The sequence below is a fragment of the Lonchura striata genome, chromosome 9, assembly GCF_050655825.1.
Source record: "Lonchura striata isolate lonStrDom1 chromosome 9, ASM5065582v1, whole genome shotgun sequence".
NCBI lineage: Eukaryota > Metazoa > Chordata > Aves > Passeriformes > Estrildidae > Lonchura > Lonchura striata.
In genome coordinates, this window is record NC_140711.1 from 8,298,257 (window position 1) to 8,318,063 (window position 19,807).

A 19,807-nucleotide genomic window follows, 5' to 3' on the forward strand; every position below is an offset into this window, starting at 1 on the left:
ATTTTAGCTCATGTTTACATATTTCTCAGTGTTCTCCCATCATTTTTTTGTTTGGTTTTTTTTTTGGTTGGTCGGTTTGTTCTCATTGGTTTTGGTTGTTTGCTTGTGTGTTTTGTTTGGTGGTTTTGGTTGTTTTTTTTCTGTTTCTGTGTGTTTTTTTTTTTTTTTTTTTTGTTTTGTTTTGTTTTGTTTTGTTTTGTTTTGTTTTTGACTGCTTCATTTCTCTACTCCTAAAGGCAGGTCAGCAAAGTTCCTGGTCAGCACACTATTGTGTCACTGCATGTCACTGCTGTCTCTTCCACTGGTATTTCCATTCCCACAGCAGCATTTCTGTTTGCCCTTCTCTCTTGGGGGAGGGGCAGCAGCTCCCTCAGTTGTCAGGTACCATCAGTTCTCCACAAACCATCAGCACATACTCTGCAGTCTCTGCAATTCATTTCAACTGATGCCTCTTGCCTTCAGTCAGATAATGTTCCTCAGTGACTTTTGGAACAGAATCTAGGATCACTACAGTCTGTCTTCTACCTTTTGTGTTCTCTCCTATTATTTTGTGCTGTTCCCAAGATCTGCAATCCCCATGGGTCCTCACTGTGGTGAGCACCCCAGAGACATGCACAGTGTGCCACAGCAAGTATGAGGTAATGATACTCAGGTGCAGCATAAAGGAGTAAATAATAAAAGAAGTGGTAGTGCCAGTGCAAGCAGAAACATGTCACATGCTCATAAGTCAAGCAATTTTCACAGTTATCTGGGTCATTGCTGCTGGTCTTTGCCATGGCAGAAAATGCCTCCCTTGTATTGCTATGATTGACAACATGCAGTGATGGCAGTGACCAGCACTGTGGAATATGGCAGTGGTGTACCTGGAATGCATTTAATGCAGAGGCCAAACAAGGAGCAGAGACCAGTGCAGCACTGGATAAGGTGACCATGGGATTTCATCTTGTTCTTTCCCAGCTTTGAGCAGCTGTGCATTAATATTGCAAATGAGCACCTTCAGCAGTTCTTTGTGCACCATGTCTTCAAGCTGGAGCAAGAGGAATACCTTGCAGAGCACATTGCCTGGAACAACATTGATTTCACTGATAACCACCAGGCTCTGGAAGTCATTGCACTCAAGCCCATGAATATCATCTCCCTCATTGATGAAGAGAGCAGGTTCCCAAAGGTAAATTTCTGGTTTTGTAATGCCTGGCTTCGCATACGGCTCACAGGTAACACTTGGGTTTAGACACACAAAAGTGCAAAAGTGGCTTTCAGATACATTAGGAGAGGCAGTATCTTCTCCCCATAGATGTTTCCTTCAAATTAACTCACTCCACAACTGCTTCACTCTCTGCTGGAATGTGATCTTCCTGCTGCCTTGTTGTTGAAACTATTACAGCTGTTCCAGACAGAGAAGGAAGGAGTCCAGATCATTTTACAAGGGCTTATTGGGAAATCTTTGAAATAGTTTATTGTTTGAGTATTGTTCTGCTGTTGGTCTGGGCTGCAGCTTGCTCTTTCTTCCCCTTGCTGACAGAATTAATTGAGCAATGTCAGCATTGTAAGGAACTGAAGAGCAGCTACAGGCAGCTAACCTTGGTGTCAGGGAAGGTCATAAACAGATCATTTTGAGCACCATCACAGAGCAGGAACAGAGCAACAAGTTGATCAGGTCCAGTCAGCAAGGGCCCTGCTTGACTAACCTGAACTCATTCCATGACAAGGTGATCTGCTTGGTGCACAAGGGAAAGCCTGTGGCTGTTGTCTGCCATGATTCTGTGATTCTGTGAAATGTTATCCTGCAAAAGCCAGACATCTCAAACAGAAGAGCAGAGACGAAAGTAGCATCTGGTCTCAGTCATCCCTATAGAGCATTTTCACAGGCTGCAGAGCATGGTGAGACTAAACTGGAACGTTGGTGCAGGAATCAGATGACAATGGTCCAGAAAAGCAAACCCCTGCCTCAGCTCATTTGTAGTCCTTCAGTAACTATTTGAGAGGATCATGTACAGGCAGACAGCTTTCCCCTTTCTTCCCTAAGAAGAGGGTGGTCCCACAGATCAAGAAATCACCTCTTCCATGATTCCCAGAGCACATGACTTCTAAGAACAAAGTCCCCACTGCCCTGGGTGCAGGTGAGTGCAGAGAGCTCACATGGCCCATGAGGGGATGGCATCATGATGGCACTCCTTGAAGAGAAGCACCCAGCTGACTGCCTTGCCTCTGGAACTCGTGGTCTGGGCATGCTGACTGGGATCTTCTCAGGGATTCTTCCAGGGATCTCTGAGTCTTGCACCAGCTGGGGAGTGCAAGAACTGCACCTGCCCAGGAGAAGGAGGAGGTATCCCTTACAGCTTCCTGGGTAGGAGGGCATAAGAAGGTTGGCGAGGGGCTTTGCTTGGAAGGTCCAAAGATTTAGTAAACTCTCAGCCCACCTGGTGATGTTAGTAATGTTTTGGGGGCTTGTGCACAGCCCTAGAACATCAGGCCCTGTGCTTGATATTGTGTTCTGTCATGATGCTTGAGACAGGGGTCCATGTAAAAGGGAAGATACTTTTGGCACTTTCTCCAGATCTACTATACACATAAGGGCAGAATTTTAGCTTTTATTATCTCTAAGCACCACTTCTGTTTGTTTTCTGAGCACAGGCCAGTGCTGGGGACAATATGCTTAACCATCCTTTTTTATCTGTATTTGTTTCTAGGGCACAGATGCCACCATGCTTGTCAAAATCAATTCTCTCCATGGTAAAAGTAAAGTCTACATCCCACCTAAGAGTGTCCATGATACAAAGTTTGGCATCAACCACTTTGCTGGGGTTGTATTTTACGAATCAAAAGGTGAGCCTATCTCTGCTGGATGTAAGGATGAAGGGAAGGGCATGACTTGCCCTGGATGCATGATGGATGCATGACTTGGATATGTGGCTCTCCAGGGTAGTGTTGATCTGAAGTTGATCAGGAGGTCAGAAGGATTACTCTAAACCAATCTGCAAGTTACTGGAAATTAAGTGGATTTTACAGGTAGACAGTGGTGCTAGAGCCAGCAGGCTACAGGGCTAATATTATTTCCATCCTATAGATTTCCTGGAGAAAAATCGTGACACACTGAGTGCTAATGTAATGCAAGTGGTCCATTCCTCCAAAAACAAATTCCTGAGGGAGATTTTCCAGGTGGAAACAACCCTACCTGTTCTGGGACGTGGGACCATTCGGCATCTTGGATCTGATCAGGTCTACAAGGTTGGTTTACTGGCACTGTCTTGCAGAAACAACTTATTTCTCCTGCCTTCCATAGAGCTCTGGCTGTTCTTGATCTCTTTGTTTTGCACTGTCTCTGCAAATCCCTATCTCTGTCATTCAAATTGTTTCTGCCAAGGGGACTGCAGGAAAAGTCAGGGTCTGGCATTCAGGCTGTAAACAAGTGCAGTGTCAGCCCTATCACCCAGGTATGCACCCTGGATATCTGTGTAGCCATGCCTGCAGGCTGTTTCAGAACCACAAGTCCCCACATGTTGTCACAAACTGGATGTCACTGTGTGACATGGTGGGTCATTATCATACTCTCCACTGGGCCTGTTGTGTCTGTGCCTAGTAAAAATAAGGGTGTGAAGTGCAGTGGATTAGAAAATAGTGGGGGACACAGTTCAGGTTCTCTGTCCTGCTCCAACTTCCACATACCTTGATTTATGAACATTCAGCTATGTAGTGTCACCAGTATGTGAAGGTACTTTTGCTTTTGCTTGTTTACATCTTTGAGTTTTCCTGACAGGATACAGAACAATCAACTTGCAATCTTACCTGTTATCTGTGTATTCTCCTGGCATTGTTTTCTGATCTTGTCCTTTCTTCCTCTGTCTTTGTCCCAGTGTGGCTTTTTGCTGTCCAGAACACCTGGCCACGGACAGGTAAACATCCTGGGGGCAAAGAATGTCAGAAGTGGTATAAGCAGCAGATAACTGGCTTGGCATCTCTTAAATGCTATGAATACCTTCATGATTAAATATCAGGTGTATTTACATTGATCTAACGCTCCAACAGGCCTTGTCCCTGTAAATAAGGCTGTTATTGAAAAAAAAGTACAGCAGCATCTCAAGAAAGGAAATATCAAATGTGGACTACCCCATGTCAAAATGCACAGAAATTAGCTGTTGATGTTCAAATAAATGGTACCACCATTGGGAAGCCCAAGAAGCAGGCTACAGAAAAGAATAATGAATGATGTGCCAGAAAACACTTTTTTGTCCTGAGTTTTGTCAGAGTTCCTTTCCTGACACACCACAACAGAAAAGTCACCACTAACTCAACAACAAATTCAGCTTTAACAATACTGAATGTGTGAGATCATGAGGGCATGGGCTTTGGCCATATGTGGCCATCCCACTGATGGTACAGCAGAAAGGCCTCTGAAGTCTGAGAGTGAAAATCACTAAACTACATATATGTTGTTATTATACCCACTTTGGGTGCTTGCTAGCTCTAAGATGCATCAGAGCTGCAATGAGACATTCCCAGGAGCTGTCTTCCAAAGACACAAATGATTGATCACTGGAGGGCAGCCTTGCCCTGTAGCTAAAGCAGAGAGTGGAAATCTGAGTATTCAGAAGGGCACTTTAAGGGCACTTCAGAAGTAAGAACAGCAGGATGAGGTGTAAAGATCACAGAAGTAAGGGGGAGCCACTAGACTTTAAAGTATTTACTTTGAAAAAAATTCCAAGAACCCCACAACAGACCAAACACCCCCAAAGAAACAAACAAACAAACAGGTTGTGTTGTGCTCTCATTGCCTGTATATAAAAGGCCAGTGGAGTCCTTCTGTTAAGTGGAATCTGTACTCTTGCCACTGTAATTTAATGTGCCCATACTGAGATGTAGAAACTTAGGCCTAATGTGATGATTTGTGTGAAGAAGACAGGTGGAATTGTGCTGTCAGAGAGGCTGGGGAAGTCTGGAGTACCTCACAGTTTATACTCCAGTAAAAGTTTGCCTTTTCACTGTTTACTGTAGTATTAATGAGCAAGGTGATCAGCCACCCTAATCCCTAAGGAATGGGCTGTTCTGATCTTTAGTATTCCTAGCTATGATGGCAGCAAAATATCTGGCCTGGAGTTTATTCCTCCTTTGGGAATGGACATTTCTCACCAAGTTTTCAGGCACACTCCCAGGAATCACAGCTTGGCACCCAGGCCTGGCACTAAACACAGCCTTGGTTGGAACAGACAGGTGCATGTGGGCTCCTGTGGGTGGAATTACTTCCACCACAGCCACCCCTGCTGCTAGAACTTAGTGCCAAGTAGGTGAAAGCACTTAGTGAGGGGTTTCTTTACAAGAATAAATGCAAATTAATAAGGTGCAGATGGCCAATGTAGCTCCCATATAGGTAAATAATTTTTTTTCTGGTGGTTTTGTGATACTGTAACATTGTACAAAAATACAAAGGTTTACTAATTGGCTTCTGAAAGTGAATGATGTTGCAGTCAGCATGTGCTTTCTCTTCCCAGGGCTTGGATACCACTAAGCGGCTCTCGACACTGGGAGGACAGTTCAAGCAATCCCTGGAAAAACTAATGAAAATCCTTGAGCAGTGCCAGCCATACTTCATCCGCTGCATCAAGCCAAATGACTACAAGAAACCACTGGTAATGTTCTAACAATACAGAGTCTTACCTTTGGTAAAGTTTGTAATGAGTTTGTAATGTCAGTTTCTGTGTAACATTTTATAGTTGTACTTGGCTGCATCCAAGAAGAGCTGAAGTACAGGGTATTCCTTCAATAAACATAACAGGAGGATATAGCATGGTTAATTTACAAGAGCATCTCAAAAAAGCACCATAGAGTAATGGCTAGCAAAAAACCACACAGGTGTATTCCTGAGTAGAGTTATAGATGCTTTTTCAGATAAAGACAAAACTGAAAAATCTGTGGGCCCTCAACACAGGAACAAACAAAAACCATTAGGATCAACTGTGCTCATAGTATGAAATAGCCTGAGAGAGAATAGGAGAGCTGTGGGAGTTTGTGAGCGGGGTGATTTGGCTTAATCTGACATATCAGGAAGAGTCCATTTGTCATTAGGATGTGTAGCTGGGACTTGGGGGATTTTGATCTGGTTCTACTGTAAAACCTTGTATGGTGTTGATCAAGTGCTTTAAAATTTTTTGAAGTACTGCATGTGGCTTAGTGAGCCAATTTTTAAACTCAGGTAAGATTAAACAATAATAATAAGAAAAGAGCAACATGCCTGTTGTGCTTTGCATGGTATGCCCAAAGGCCTAAGTTGCTAATGCATCTATTCACACCTACAAAATTATATAATCAATTCACTGTTCATCTGAAATTGCAGTTCTAGAATGAAAAATGGTAGCCAGACTGAAGTTAACAGACTGTTTCTACTGCTGACATACACAAAATTGAAGACGTTTGGGGTGACTTGTTTATGCTTGCAATGAATTATTTTAGTGCATGGAAGAAAAATACAATTTAAAAAAGCACAGTAGGCCATTTGGAGGCCCTCTGAGGCTGGAGGTTAATAGACATGTTCTGTGGGATACCGCACATGTACCTTTTTTCAGTGCTAAGTCTCCTCCTTATCTGCTTTCCCTTTCAGTTGTTTGATCGGGAGCTATGTATCAAACAGCTGCGATACTCAGGGATGATGGAGACCATTCAGATCAGGAAGGCTGGGTACCCAGTTCGCTACAGCTTTGAGGAGTTCTTCGAGAGATACAGAGTTCTTCTGCCATGGTCTCTTCGACAAAAGGTGTGTAAGCAAAAACACGGTTTCAGGCTAATCTAACTTTTCCTTTTGAGGCTTTAGTCTTTCCCGCAGTAGGAAGTTCTTGAATGACTGCTTGCAGAGCTGAGAGAGCAGTCAGCACAGCAGAAGTCATCACAGGAATGTTATCATAGTAATTATAGCTAAATAGTTAAATATTCCCTTTGACCTTAGCTGAAAACACAGAGCTCCTCTGAAGTCCAGCTGTCCTTGGACTGCTCCTCACAGACATTCTAGGCAGGGTACCATCCCCATTTCCATTGCCCTCAGATGTTTTTTTCCTGTGATCACACATTCTCAGGTCTCTGTTGTCCTCCTCACACCTTGACTCTGGAATGTTTAGTCATGCAATCATGTTCCTCCTCTTCCTGACCATGTGAGCTGAACCACCTTCATTCATTGTACTGTCAGCCCAGAGGTCTGCAAGACCTCATCTGTTCCTGTTCTTCACCCTTTGGAATGCAGGGCAATAGATCCTTGCATTGTACTTGCTGTGTTTCACAGCCAAGCCCTAACATCATGATGCTTTTGCACATCAGCTGAAGAATGACACTCGACAGAGCTGCATCAGCATCTCCGAAGCAGTGCTTGGCAAGGATGAAAGCTGGCAAGTTGGAAGGACCAAGATTTTCCTCAAAGTAAGTAAAAAAGACAGTTTATTGTCTTTTTTCGTGAAAAACTGCATGCTTCACAGTACAGCTTGGCCTGCTTGTGCAAGAATAGCAACCAAGGAGGACTGGGTTGTCTTACAAACTCTCTCTCTGATGGTGGATCTATTTTCTTGAAAGCCAAAGGATTCAGTGGAGAGGATCTGACGTAGGAGAGACTGATCCTGTTTCTGTGCTACAGTGCTGCAGCTGAAACAGCACAGTGCAATGTATTGGAGCATAAAAAAGAACAGAATATCAGTGCACTGTTGCAGAGGACCACCTTGCCTGTAGCATACCCCTAGCTGAAAACAGTCTTGCTGCAGGGAGATTCCTGCCTGTTTATGGCTATATCTAGAATAAGTCTGGTCAGGTAGTGTGCACTCTTCCTACTGCAGTCAGTCCCATCAATGCATTTTAGTCACATTATACTACATCATGCTGATTTTGGGTCTCTTTTTGATCATATGTCCCATTTCCAGAGGTTGTAGGTGTGTCTGCTAAGCTGGCATATCCACACTTTCTTTTAACAGGATCATCATGACACTGTATTGGAGCTCCAACGCCAAAATATACTCACAGATAAGGTTCTTCTTATCCAGAAGGTGATGAGAGGATTGAAGGACAGGTCAGTGATCTTACAGAAGGGAATTTGCTTTATTTTGAAGTAGCTAATCTTTGTGGTGCAGCTTAACACACTCCATGGCACATTTTTGAGTACAAAATGTATCAGGCTATACCTTCCACCAGCCTAAATTTCATGCTCATCATGTAATAATGCAGAGTGTATCTATGCAGATGTCGGACAAAGATGTGTTTTGGCTCAGTTTTGTTATTTTCATAATGTTTTTCAAAATGCAGGGCTGTGGCATGTATGAAAAGGAAGGTTTGAAAGGAGGACTTGCTTTTAAGATTTTTAGTAAACAGTAGACATCTGGAAAGCAGGAAATTCCCATGGAATCTGTGTCCTTCTCAGAAATACAAGAATTCTCTTATATAGGATGCTTCTTTGATATATTGATAAGAATCAGATAGAAACTAAATAGTCCTTCTCTTTGCCAGAGATGCCTAATTCTTGCATTGCGTCTGGTTTAGTTTGAAATCTCTTCAGAAGTGAAATTTAGTTGCTGTCAAATAAATGCTTTTCTTCATTAAGTGCTTTACATCATGATTTGTACTTATGGGTCTTGTATCCCCTCAATCAGAACCATGATATAGGACTGAGTCTTGGTTTGACCATAGTGAAGGAAGAACTAAAAAATATGACACAAATGCCCCAAAACCTCTCTCTTTTTTTTTCAGACTCTGACTGCTATCCAACAGAGTATCCAAACCAAAATGCTCACTTTGCTTTTACTTTTAACTTGCCAGAGCTATGTGCTGCCTTTTTCAGCTGCAGTGTGACAGTTTGTGCCATGGGAGGTTCATCTTGCTCAGATGGGCTCCTCATCCTGGCAGCAAAATGGAGAGAAAGAGGTTACTAGATGGGGAAGTTAACTTGTTCAGTCTTGATGTGAGGGTTTTCAGTTCTTGTAGAGCTCTCTGACCACAGCAATTAGCTTGGGCTGTAGTTGCTATGAGTATTTTTGCAGCAACAAGGCTGACATCAGACTGTGGACATAAAAGAGAAAAAAAAGCCACCTCATTTTCTACTACTAGCATAGGAAACAACAGAGATAACCTTTTGTTTGTTACCTCACATGTTTGTCTGCTTAGGAAGCAATTCCTGAAACAGAGGAGGTCTGCTGTAGCCATTCAGTCAGCCTGGAGAGGCTACTGCTGCCGGAAGGAATTCAGAATGGTAAGATGAAGGTGTATGAATGAATATATATTTCTGCGTGAGTGTGTTTATATATTGTACCCTGTCAGACTGAGAGGAGTATTAGGAATTAAGATTGTCCCAACTGAAGGGAGAATAGACAAGATGACGGCATGTAAAGGAGAGTATAAAGTTCCAAGGAGGGCTCTGGGACCTCTCAGGGCTTGCTGAACCTGTGACATTTCTGCTTTTTGGTGAAATAGGAACCAGTTGGATTGCTCTGGGGAATGTTTTTTCCCTCCCCAGAGACCCCTGTGGCTGTGACCATGTTAGTTTAACCTTTCCTTCCTTTCTTGACCTAATTGGCTGAAAGCCAACTATCTTTTCCTGAGCAGGAGTCTAGATAAGGCTCTGCTCTTCCTTGTTTGTTCTCTTTCCCTCTTCTCCCCTGGAATAAACACCTTGACCATGTCGGGGGTTGGAGCCTCTTTTGGAATCTTTTGCCAATGCCCCTGAAATATTTCCCCCAAAGCCCTCTCAGATCTGGACTAGTCTGGTAACTTCAGGGGGCTGCGGGGGTAGGATATTTCAGAAACCAAACTCACCTTTGGCAGGCCTGGCTCCAGAAACCTAATACATAAGTGGTCCCACACTTCTTATAGCCAGAAACACAAGCCTAGCCTTTGTGCATCATCACCACGCTATGAGCAAAGTATCTCCCACAATTGGAAAACTGCAGGAAAACTGGGACTTTGTTAAAAATTACCAGAAATGTCATTATATTAATCTCACATTATTAAAAATTTTGCCAGGGGAGGTTCAGATTCAGACTAGATATTAGGAAAAAAATTCCACTGAAAGAGTGGTCAGGCACTGGAATAAGTTATCCAGGGTGGTGGGGGAGTCACCATCTTGGCATGTGTTGAAGAGGCATCTGAATGTGGCACCTGTGGCTATGGTTTAGGGGAGTTATGATGGTGCTGGGTTGACAATTAGAGTAGATAATTTTGAAGGTCTCTTCCAACCTTGACAATTCTGTGTGATTCTGTATGAAAAAAAAACCTGGCTGATCTTCTATAGATGGTGCATTTTCTGGGTGAGGAAAACTGGGGGCACTCACAGATTATGTATTTGTGTGGCAGGGATTATTATTATTGTTATATCCCATACATCCCATTTGAGATGGGAAGGAGAAACTGCCAATTTTAGTCAGAAACATTCAGTGATGCAATTCCTGTCTGATTGCTTCCATTCACCTGGCTTCATTTCTGCTCTGTTCCTTCTCTTGTCATGATCCCAGGCTACCATTGTCAATTCTAGCCACTCCCTAGAACAGATAACCCAAATAACTCTATATGCTAGTTTTAAATGCCTATTACTGCTAGAAAACAAAGCATAAAGGGCACTATTACATTAGCCACCTCTAGTGTCTTTATCCAGTTACCAAATTTTGTTGTCTTCTACTCATCCCAACCCGTCTCGACGGTTTGGAGCCATGACTTCTCCCTGTCCCCGCACAGGTGCTGCTGGGCTTCGGGCGCCTGCAGGCGCTGTACCGCAGCCGGCAGCTGGCTCAGCAGTACGAGGCCACGCGGGCTCGCATCGTCGCCTTCCAGGCCCTGTGCCGCGGCTTCCTGCTGCGACAGAGGCTGGCAGAGCAGAAGAAAGCTGCCTGTGTCATACAGGCATATGCAAGGGGCATGCTCGCTCGCCAAACCTACCGGAGGATAAAGAGGGAGGTAATGCTCACAGATACCTCGTGAACACATTGTTTCTATGAACTTCCAATACAGATTTTATCACCGGCAAGTGTTGCCTTCACATAGCAATGGGTGTGGATATTCATTTTGGGGTGTTTTATTTTGAACTCTTGCTAAGTACAAAAGCAGAGTGTTAAGCAGATTGATCTTGTTTACATTTGCTTTATGTGATCATTATCATGGATCAAAACTTCACTGATACAGCTGCAGTGGCTGTGACAGAAGGGAGAAAAGATAAGATCTGTGTGCATCAGCCAGTTCTCCAAGGGGAAATTAACTTCTACAGCAGGGTGGCACTCAGGGAGTGCCAGAAGGGAATCCCAACACAGTGTGTCTTGGTAGGTGCTACCCTTGTCAGTCCATAGCACATGAGAGGCCTCTCCCTGATTTCCTTTCTGTACTAATGCTGTACCAACAGGACTAAGCCAGTTTGCAGATTTCTGCCTATGGACTGTTCCCTAAAATGTCAAATATTGAACTAAGACTCTGTTGGGACAAAGTCCTGGTGTGGACAGTTTATTAAAGGCAGAAGGGAGTTCGTTCAGCAGTTAGACAGTCACAGAACAGTCCTGTTGTCCACAGAACAAGCTGGAAGCCAGGAATATCCACTTGAAAGACCTGGGACCACTGAAAGGAAGGGAAGAGGCTATGAGATTACAAAAGGTAGGTATGCTGGTAGAGGAACACTGGCCAGCATTACCCAGCTCACACCTGTGGACTTGCTCAAACCTCTGAGCACTGCTACATTTAAAGAAAGATAAGACAGAGTTGTAATCCTATTTGTAATGATGCTTTGAAAACATAACAAGGCAAATACATACACATTTCTTTTGCAGCATAAGGTAGCACTTTAGCCAAATATGCCCAATGCCATTACAAGTCTCATAACACAAAACATTTTAAAATTTTAAATATTGTGGGGCTTTTTGCTGTTAGAAATTCTGTGTTTTTCCTGTATTATCTCCTGTTGATTCAATTTTTATATAATTGCACATCATTACCAATAGGCAAACAGTCCATAAAGACAGCTGTAAGAGCAGGGCCCTGCTGCTGATGTGCCAGGTCTTTGTGACTGTTTGACATAAGCAACATTTGATTTATTGTTTCAGCACTGCACTGGCAGAGCTGGACCTCACAGTCACACAGCTTTGTAAAAGTGTTTCATCTTCATACCCCTTCACTCTAGCAGAATGATCTTCATTCATGATGTTCACGTTCAAGTCGCCTATTTCTGTGTTTAAAGGAACATCTGCCAACTCAGGGGAGAGAGGAAGCAGAAGCAAGACCGAGGAGCAACGTGCTTGCCAATAAACCAGCAAATCATGATGTTATCAGTGACCAGGAAATGGTGGACAAAATTTTTGGGTTTTTACCTTCTGTGATCGGAGGCCAAGAAGGACAGGCTCCTCTGGGTTTTGAGGTACAGAGCTGCAAACTGGTAATGGGTCATGCTTGTCCCTTGTGTAAGCCCACTGATAGTTGGAATTCCATCAGTGGTCAGTTCTGTTTAGTGAACTTCTGTTCAGTGAAAGAATCCCCCAGATTAGTCATCCAGTCACTAAGGCATCTCTTGCAGAGGTGAGTTCCCAAAAGTTTTTGGTCACATGCAGTCTAGGGACTATATAGCTTCAAACTTTGCATTTGTTTCTTTGGCCCAGCCAAACAATACCACCCTCTGCATTTTGGCACCAGCCTCATGCTCTGCGTACAGTGCTCTCAGTGATTTTCTGCCTGAAACAAATTGAAAGTTCATGACCCAAGTTATACCATATTCTAGAAGGCAACACTTGTGATATACTTGTCCTGATAGCTGTGGAGGTTGGAATTTTGTAGGAAGAGTTGGGCAGAATAGAATGGTATGGATAAGTACAGGATATAAATAGTATCACCTAGATTTTCCATCAGAAATATTCTTGCTGAGGACCAAGACAGGAAGACCATATGGAATGGATGCATCTCAGAAGGACGAACTCTGAGTCCAAATGATGTTTTGATAAACTGTAAATGGCTTTGGGGTTAGCTGGAAAGGCAAATTCTGAAAAACCTATGGCCAAAGGAAAAAAAAAAAACAAAACTAAACATAAGCATATCAGAGTTCAGTAAAAGAAAATATGCTTTTTCCTCATGTTCTGCACAGGACTTAGAAACAAAGCCGAACAAGCTGGAGGAAGTGGACCTGGACATGGTTCCCATGAGTGTGGAGCTAGAAGAGGAAGCACTTGGTTTGGAAGACTACACCTTCCCCAAGTTTGCAGCTACTTATTTCCAGGGGTCTTCTACACATACACATATCCGGAGACAGCTGCGGCACCCACTGCTCTACCATGAAGACAAGGACAACGTCCTGGTATCTTGCTCCTTGTTCATGTTGAACCTACTCTCTCCATAGCCCTGGCTTTACAGGTCCCATCATCCTTGGGTCCTGGCTCTGGCACAGCCCTGGAAACCAGAGACTCCACAGCCAAGGAGATAGTCCTGAGCTGTGGTATTGAAAGCAGCAGTTCCCATCAGCATTTTTTGGCTATTTGCTGGAAGACACTTCACACAAACACCTGCTCAATGCAGGATCTCTGGTCACCTTTGTTCTTTCCCAAAGAGGGAACTCAGAGGTGTGTTTTGACTGCTCCAGACACCCTTTGCAGACAAAAATGGACTGGAGAGAAGAAGCATGAGAGAAGAAGCATAGCAGCTTATCTCTGCTCTTGTTAGGGTTGTTGGTTTCTGAGATAGGACAGAAGGGGGAGTGCCAGGCCTCCAATATCCCATTAAACCAGAAGAGGGATTGAGGAGGGCATTTTCCTTAATTCTAAGCAGCCTGGCAGAATGGAGGACCCCATGTTTGAAGAACTTTGCTATTACTTGGTTTTCTAGTTCTGGGCATGAAAGGTCCTGGCAGACTCCACTCCACTGCTTATCTGTCCAGGTCAGCAAATGCAGAGTGCAGTTCAGCCAAGTCTTCACCCTTTCCCTCCAGCCACAGCACATCTCTAAGGTGCCAGTAAAGGGAATGTGAGGGCTCAGCAGTCACAGAGGAAATCTGACCTTTCCACCAGAGCTGTACCCTCTTCCTTTAGCAGGAAAGTGTTGTGTGCTGCTGTCTTGTTGTTTGGTATGAAACTAAACTCTTCGTGTAGGTAGTCAGTGGAAATGGGAATTTTAACAATTTGGACTGAGTGAAGGAAGAAAATGCCCTTAATCTAAACAGGCAGAAATGGCACAGAGCCATTGGTCCTGTTGGCAGTGTCTGACTGTGCTTTCTGCTATTATAGGCTTCTCTAGCTGTGTGGGTGATCATCCTGAGGTTCATGGGGGACCTGCCAGAGCCAGCAATGTTTGCCAAGAGTGCCACCACCAAGAGCAGCTCCGTGATGACACAGATATATGACACACTTGGCAGGAAAAACCAGGTCCAGTTGAGGAATGACAGCCCAAATATGGTGAGACAAGTAGGCTATATTTGTGTTTTCATTTGCTTTCCCTGGTTTCTGTGCTGTTCTACCAAGAGTGAGAAAAGCAAAGGAACTCTTTCATGCTACTGTACTTGAAAACCCACAAGTGCAAATGTCCTGGTAGGACACTCAGCTCTTTCTGGCATGAGAGGAAAAAAAAAACAACATCTTCACTTGAGCATCTTTCTGTCCTTAATGAATCATTCTTGCTGTGCATTAAACTGATTTCCTATAATGGTAATGTGTATTGCAGAAAGAAGGCAGAAGGGATAACAAGATTTCTAAGGGGATTTCATCCCTGAAACTGAAACGGTCATCCAAGCTGACAGGGAAGGTAAGAGGTAGAAATAAACTGCTTCCCTTTCTTCTTGCCTGAAACGCTATCTTCACCTTCTGATAGATGTTATGTGAGCAACCTCCCAGCTGAGAACTTGTTTCCCTGCCAAGCCAGGGCAGCCCTTTGTGGGATACCTGGTGCAGGGTTCTTTGGAAACGATCCCCATGTGCACTGATGTCATCTGTTCTCTGGCAGAGAACACAAGGAGAAATTTATTACTGAGAATTGTTGGCATTACAGAACAGCTTGCCCAGAGGCCTAAGCAGACTGAAAACCATGTGCTTAGGGCTGTACAGGACAGTACATGAAAATTTCCCAGCCAGAGATAGTGCTGTAACAGCACATATAATGAGTTATCTTTAGAAGGAAGGGGGGTAATATGGCCTGGTTCTCCTGCACTGAGCAGGAAGAGGTTTAGCCAGTAGGATAGAGAAGGAATGTCTTTCATTTGTGGGAGAGCTGCCTGCTAAGAGGGGAGATCTCTAGAGCACTCTGGGGTTCTAATGTTTCTTTTAGGTGACAGAGCAGCTACGAAGCGGAGAAGAGGCTTTCCAAGAGGACATCTCAATCTCTCAGAGACCTATGTCCAACCTAGAAAAAGTACACTTCATTATTGGCAATGCAATTCTGCGTCCTGCTATCAGGTAGGAAATTTGTACCCCCTTCCTAGGGCCAGCTGCCCATTGCATCAAGGAAATCCAGCATCCTTTTTCCACAGTCCTGGAGAATGACTCCCTTACTGCCTTTTCTGTTATTTTCATGGTGCAGTTTAGGCCAGCTGCCTCCATGTATGGCTTTCTGAATATCCCACAGCTATGGAAAGGGGCAGAGCTCAGGGCTGTGACTCAATAGCACTTGAAGGTGGAGCACTGCCCTAGAATGAGGGAGAAGAGTCACTCAGAGGAGTAAAAAATATGGAGTTAATGTATACTAGATGGATGAAATAGCCTCTTTTTGAGGCTATTTCAAGAGGCCCAATAGCCTCTTTTTGAGCACTCAAGCAACATCCCCACATCAAAGATGGTCAAAGGTCTGGATTGGTGAGTGTATCAGACACTAAGGATAAATCCTGATCACAAGCAGTGTGAGGCTGGACGAGGCCAAGCATGGTGTGAGGATATGGCAGAAGCTCATTGATTCTGACCTGACCTCATGAATACTCTCCTTTTTTTAACCAAAGGACTATTCTTCAACAGAGCCCACAGACATAGGCCATGCCTTGAACTCAGTCATGGGCTGCATTCCTCTATCTACAGTCACTTTGTTTCAGCCAAAACACTCCCTAAAGCAAATGCTCAGCTGGCAAAAATTGCATTCAATCCATATATCATAATAGCCGCAGGCTAAATACCTATACCCTCCATTTGTGTTTCATCAAATGTCCTATGAGGGAATAAAAATCTGATCCAACTTATGTCCTCTCACATCAGAATTGACAAATGTGTGTTCCAAGAGTCTAGAATAAATTAAGATGATTTTTAATAACAGTCTTATTTGTATGCAGATTTTTGCATCTGTTTCCCTTAGGTCCTGTCCTTGATGCAGATAACTTGTATTTTCAAAAGCTTACTCTGAAGCTGTCATTTCTCCATTTCTGTACAAGACACACTACAAGTTTGTATATAAATATATAAATATGTAAATATTTAAATATGTAGATATAAAATTAAGCAGGGTGTCCCCTATCCTTATCCCCAAATCCACCTACAAGGAGACAGACAAGAGCCATGAGCTACAATCCACATGCTGCAGAGAGGCCAGAGCAAGTTACACATCTAGACTCTTGGACAGAAATGCCATTTCACAGCTGGATGACCTAGCAGTTGTTTTCCTGCACAGCCCTCTGCTTCTCACAGAAGTGAATTCAGCATGGGAATTACACTTGAGTGAGAAGGGGTGGCAAAAGGCCCTAAGCATGCCTGGAGCCTTTTCCATAACAAAGCTATTCCTGTGGTGCATTACAGGTGCTATCCTAGCTGTTGTGGTTGAACCTAGCTCAGAACTACTTCATCATGCTACAATCCTGCCAAGCTTGCAGTCGAAACAGCTAAAGAGAGTTCAGACAGTGAATTATCTGTTGCTCTCACATGTTTCTTTACAGAGATGAGATTTATTGCCAGATTTGCAAACAACTCACAGAAAACAGCAACAGGAGCAGCTATGCTCGTGGCTGGATCCTTCTGTCGCTTTGCCTTGGTTGTTTTCCTCCTTCAGACACATTTGTGAAGGTACACTGCTAACCTTTCTTACAGCAGCTCACACACCTCAGCTGAGCTGGTGTCTTGTGTATTTTGATGTTTTGATGCTGACAGCCACATAAAATGTTTGGCTTCCAGAGCAGCTGGTGCTGTGGTTTCAGCAGAAGCTTTCTCATCTCATATGCTTATCTGTGAATTTAAATAAATTATTGCTGCATTCATATTTAATATTTTCATTACACATCTACAGTCTGGATTCTGTTGTTGATCACAGCTCTCATTTTAGGTGTATAATCTGCAAGGGATCATATTTTAACCTCTCCAATTCTGCCTTTCCAGCCAAAGACAATGAAAAGATGTTTCCAGTTACAGCCCCAGTGATTAAATATATTCAGGAGGCCAGTATAAAATTACACCTTCAAGTTTTATCAGTTCTTACCCTATATCTCTATGCCCTAAAATGTCCAATAGATATTTTGACTTTTATTTATTAATTTCCAAGTTTAAATGGATGATAAATCCACTTCACCACAGGATAAAAACTTGGCAGAATTAAAAGTATCAATTATCATTAGACTTAATCTGCCATTAGTCCTCTTCCCAACTCTTCAATTTATACACCATGTTCTAAGACTTCAGGCTCTTGGGTTGAAAACACTGACTCTTGCTCTAAACCTAACCATAAGAACAAAGTCTCCACTACTCATGTAGTTAAACATGGTGGATAGACTGACACAAATCTTCTCTCCCTCTGGACTGAAAGTTCTGAAGAATGAGTGAAAACAAAGTTTCTCAAGCCTCCTTTTTGAAGACATTTATTCCAACCCAATCTTTAGTATTTTCTGGTGAACTGAGAGCTAATGGATCACTCTAATCTAGTGTATCAGCTGCAGAAGGTTTTTAATGTTTTCTGAGGATTAATGTTTCCTAACTCCTCCTCTGTGCATGTAGTATCTGTTGAATTTCATCCACCATGGGCCCACAGGCTACGCTCCATACTGTGCTGAGCGTCTGAGACGCACCTACAGCAACGGGGCCCGGACTGAACCTCCCAGCTGGCTGGAACTTCAGGTAGCAACTCCCTTTTGACTTAATTATATTGATCTGGGACATTTAATACTGGTTTTTGTAACTATACTACTTACTTTGTAGTTATACTACATTCACTAATCTGTAATAGCAGGTTTTCCTAATTCAAATAATGGAAATCAATTGCACAAGGGGATTGAAGACCAACCACCATGGTCTGGCCAGTTTCTTGGATACACCTATTTTGGCTATTCAGTTATCCTAAATGCATAAAAGTATGTAAGCAGCAGCAGATTTGCAGGGAGGTACCTCCATCCACTCAAGAACCACTGGACTGAAACAACCTCCTGAGGAAAGCTCTTACTATCACTTTTGGAAAGAACTGAGCAATGCTTATGCTTTTAAAATGAAAGGAAGAAGGGAGTATGATGGTGCTATCTCATCCTCCACTTCCTTTAAATGTCACCCTAGTAATTAAATATCACAACCCCCTTCCCTTTCAAGTAAAGACCTCAGTTCAATTCCTCCCTAAATCTCAGGGACCCTACTGCTTAACACACATCTTCCTGGGCAATGTACTTGCTACAGGCCATTTCTCCACTGATGCACATAAGGCTGCTCCCAAAAGTTATCAGGACAAACGTGGCTAATGAAAAGTCTATCAGTTGGCACTGTTATGTGATTATCAGCTCTCCTGAGCTGTGAGGAGGAGAAAACTTGAGTCCAGTGCTGCTCCAGGGATGTAATTTATATTTACGTATCACCATGCTTTGATGCTTTGAAGAAACTGTGTGGGTGTTGGCGATTCACTTAAAGATTGTTGACCAGGTTTCACAGGGTGTGTAGCTCTTAGATCTAAAAGCTTACTTCATTCTTCAGAAGAAAGTAAGGTTTATCCACAATTTTTTTCTCTCTATTAACTCTGACTTACAGGCAACAAAGCAGAAGAAACCCATTATGTTTAATGTCACCCTGATGAATGGCCAAAGCATCACTGTCCCTGCAGACTCTGCTTCCACTGCCAAAGAGATTTGTCAGTTCATAGCAGATAAAACCAAACTGAAGGATGTCTTTGGGTTTTCACTTTACATTGCTGTGTTTGATAAGGTAAAGTGTAGAAAAATAGAATGAAAGCTCCCTTCTCTTTCTGTGGAGTTGCTGCTGCCCACCCAGCCTCACTGAGAACTCCTGAATTCTGGAACACCCTCAACCCAGTCCTGCACTGAAACTAAATCAGTTCTGAATCCCAGATGGATCTCAAGGCCTTATAATCCTGTTCTGCCTTTCTCTTGGCTCATCACTCAGCAATTCTTGCTGCAGCCCGCCAGGTTTCCTTTGCCACATAGCTGACTAGTAAAAATACATCCACTTACCACATACAACTCACATAGTCATCTGCTTACCTTTTTGGGGTTCCTGCAGTCAGGAGACCAGGGGCTTTGCATTTATTGTCCTTCGGGTAGGCCCAGAGCAGGCATGCCAGTAAATGCAGTGTGCCCCTGCGGCAGGTCTGGTCGCTGGGCGGGGGCCGGGACCACGTCCTGGACGCCATCTCGCAGTGCGAGCAGCTGGTGAAGGAGCGGGGCACCCACGAACGCCACGCGCCCTGGCGCCTCTACTTCCGCAAGGAAATCTTCACCCCCTGGCACAACTCCCGGGAGGATCCTGTCAGCACTGATCTCATCTACCACCAAGTCATCCGGGGCGTTCGGTTTGGAGAGTACCGCTGTGAGAAGGTGAGTCTCCTCATTCATCCTCCTAAAGAGACACAGCTATATTAATGCTTCCCACATTAAAAAGCAGGAATATGAACTAAGTTTCTAGTGGATGTGAACAATCCTTTCCTTCTTAATGAACAATCCCTGTCC

The 19,807-nt window shown here is 43.5% G+C and overlaps 2 protein-coding genes across 6 annotated transcripts in view; one reads left to right on the plus strand and one right to left on the minus strand.

Annotated features, from left to right (window-relative positions):
* Nucleotides 1-19,489, minus strand: part of IWS1 (interacts with SUPT6H, CTD assembly factor 1) — a 51,353-nt gene extending 31,864 nt beyond the window's left edge. For 2 of the 5 annotated variants that reach the window (XM_085587080.1, XM_085587079.1), the window contains exons 1-2: nucleotides 5,653-5,767; nucleotides 3,787-3,902 (exon numbers count right to left, since the gene is read on the minus strand). The gene's annotated coding sequence lies outside the window, so the exon portion shown is untranslated. Of the gene's footprint in view, nucleotides 1-3,786; nucleotides 3,903-5,652; nucleotides 5,768-6,547; nucleotides 9,398-19,342 lie in introns of those variants that run through there. The other 3 variants (XM_085587078.1, XM_085587076.1, XM_085587077.1) reach the window with 3 other exon arrangements.
* Nucleotides 1-19,807, plus strand: part of MYO7B (myosin VIIB) — a 49,727-nt gene that overhangs the window by 11,407 nt on the left and 18,513 nt on the right. Inside the window, exons 13-31 of the mRNA XM_077785633.2 lie at nucleotides 958-1,168; nucleotides 2,691-2,826; nucleotides 3,068-3,228; nucleotides 5,487-5,624; nucleotides 6,593-6,745; nucleotides 7,300-7,398; nucleotides 7,941-8,035; nucleotides 9,124-9,208; nucleotides 10,687-10,905; nucleotides 11,509-11,589; nucleotides 12,170-12,346; nucleotides 13,064-13,273; nucleotides 14,196-14,363; nucleotides 14,629-14,709; nucleotides 15,229-15,356; nucleotides 16,814-16,940; nucleotides 17,862-17,981; nucleotides 18,873-19,046; nucleotides 19,448-19,675. Of these exons, the coding sequence (XP_077641759.2) occupies nucleotides 958-1,168; nucleotides 2,691-2,826; nucleotides 3,068-3,228; nucleotides 5,487-5,624; nucleotides 6,593-6,745; nucleotides 7,300-7,398; nucleotides 7,941-8,035; nucleotides 9,124-9,208; nucleotides 10,687-10,905; nucleotides 11,509-11,589; nucleotides 12,170-12,346; nucleotides 13,064-13,273; nucleotides 14,196-14,363; nucleotides 14,629-14,709; nucleotides 15,229-15,356; nucleotides 16,814-16,940; nucleotides 17,862-17,981; nucleotides 18,873-19,046; nucleotides 19,448-19,675 (2,791 nt within the window). The remainder of the gene's footprint in view (nucleotides 1-957; nucleotides 1,169-2,690; nucleotides 2,827-3,067; nucleotides 3,229-5,486; nucleotides 5,625-6,592; nucleotides 6,746-7,299; nucleotides 7,399-7,940; nucleotides 8,036-9,123; nucleotides 9,209-10,686; nucleotides 10,906-11,508; nucleotides 11,590-12,169; nucleotides 12,347-13,063; nucleotides 13,274-14,195; nucleotides 14,364-14,628; nucleotides 14,710-15,228; nucleotides 15,357-16,813; nucleotides 16,941-17,861; nucleotides 17,982-18,872; nucleotides 19,047-19,447; nucleotides 19,676-19,807) is intronic.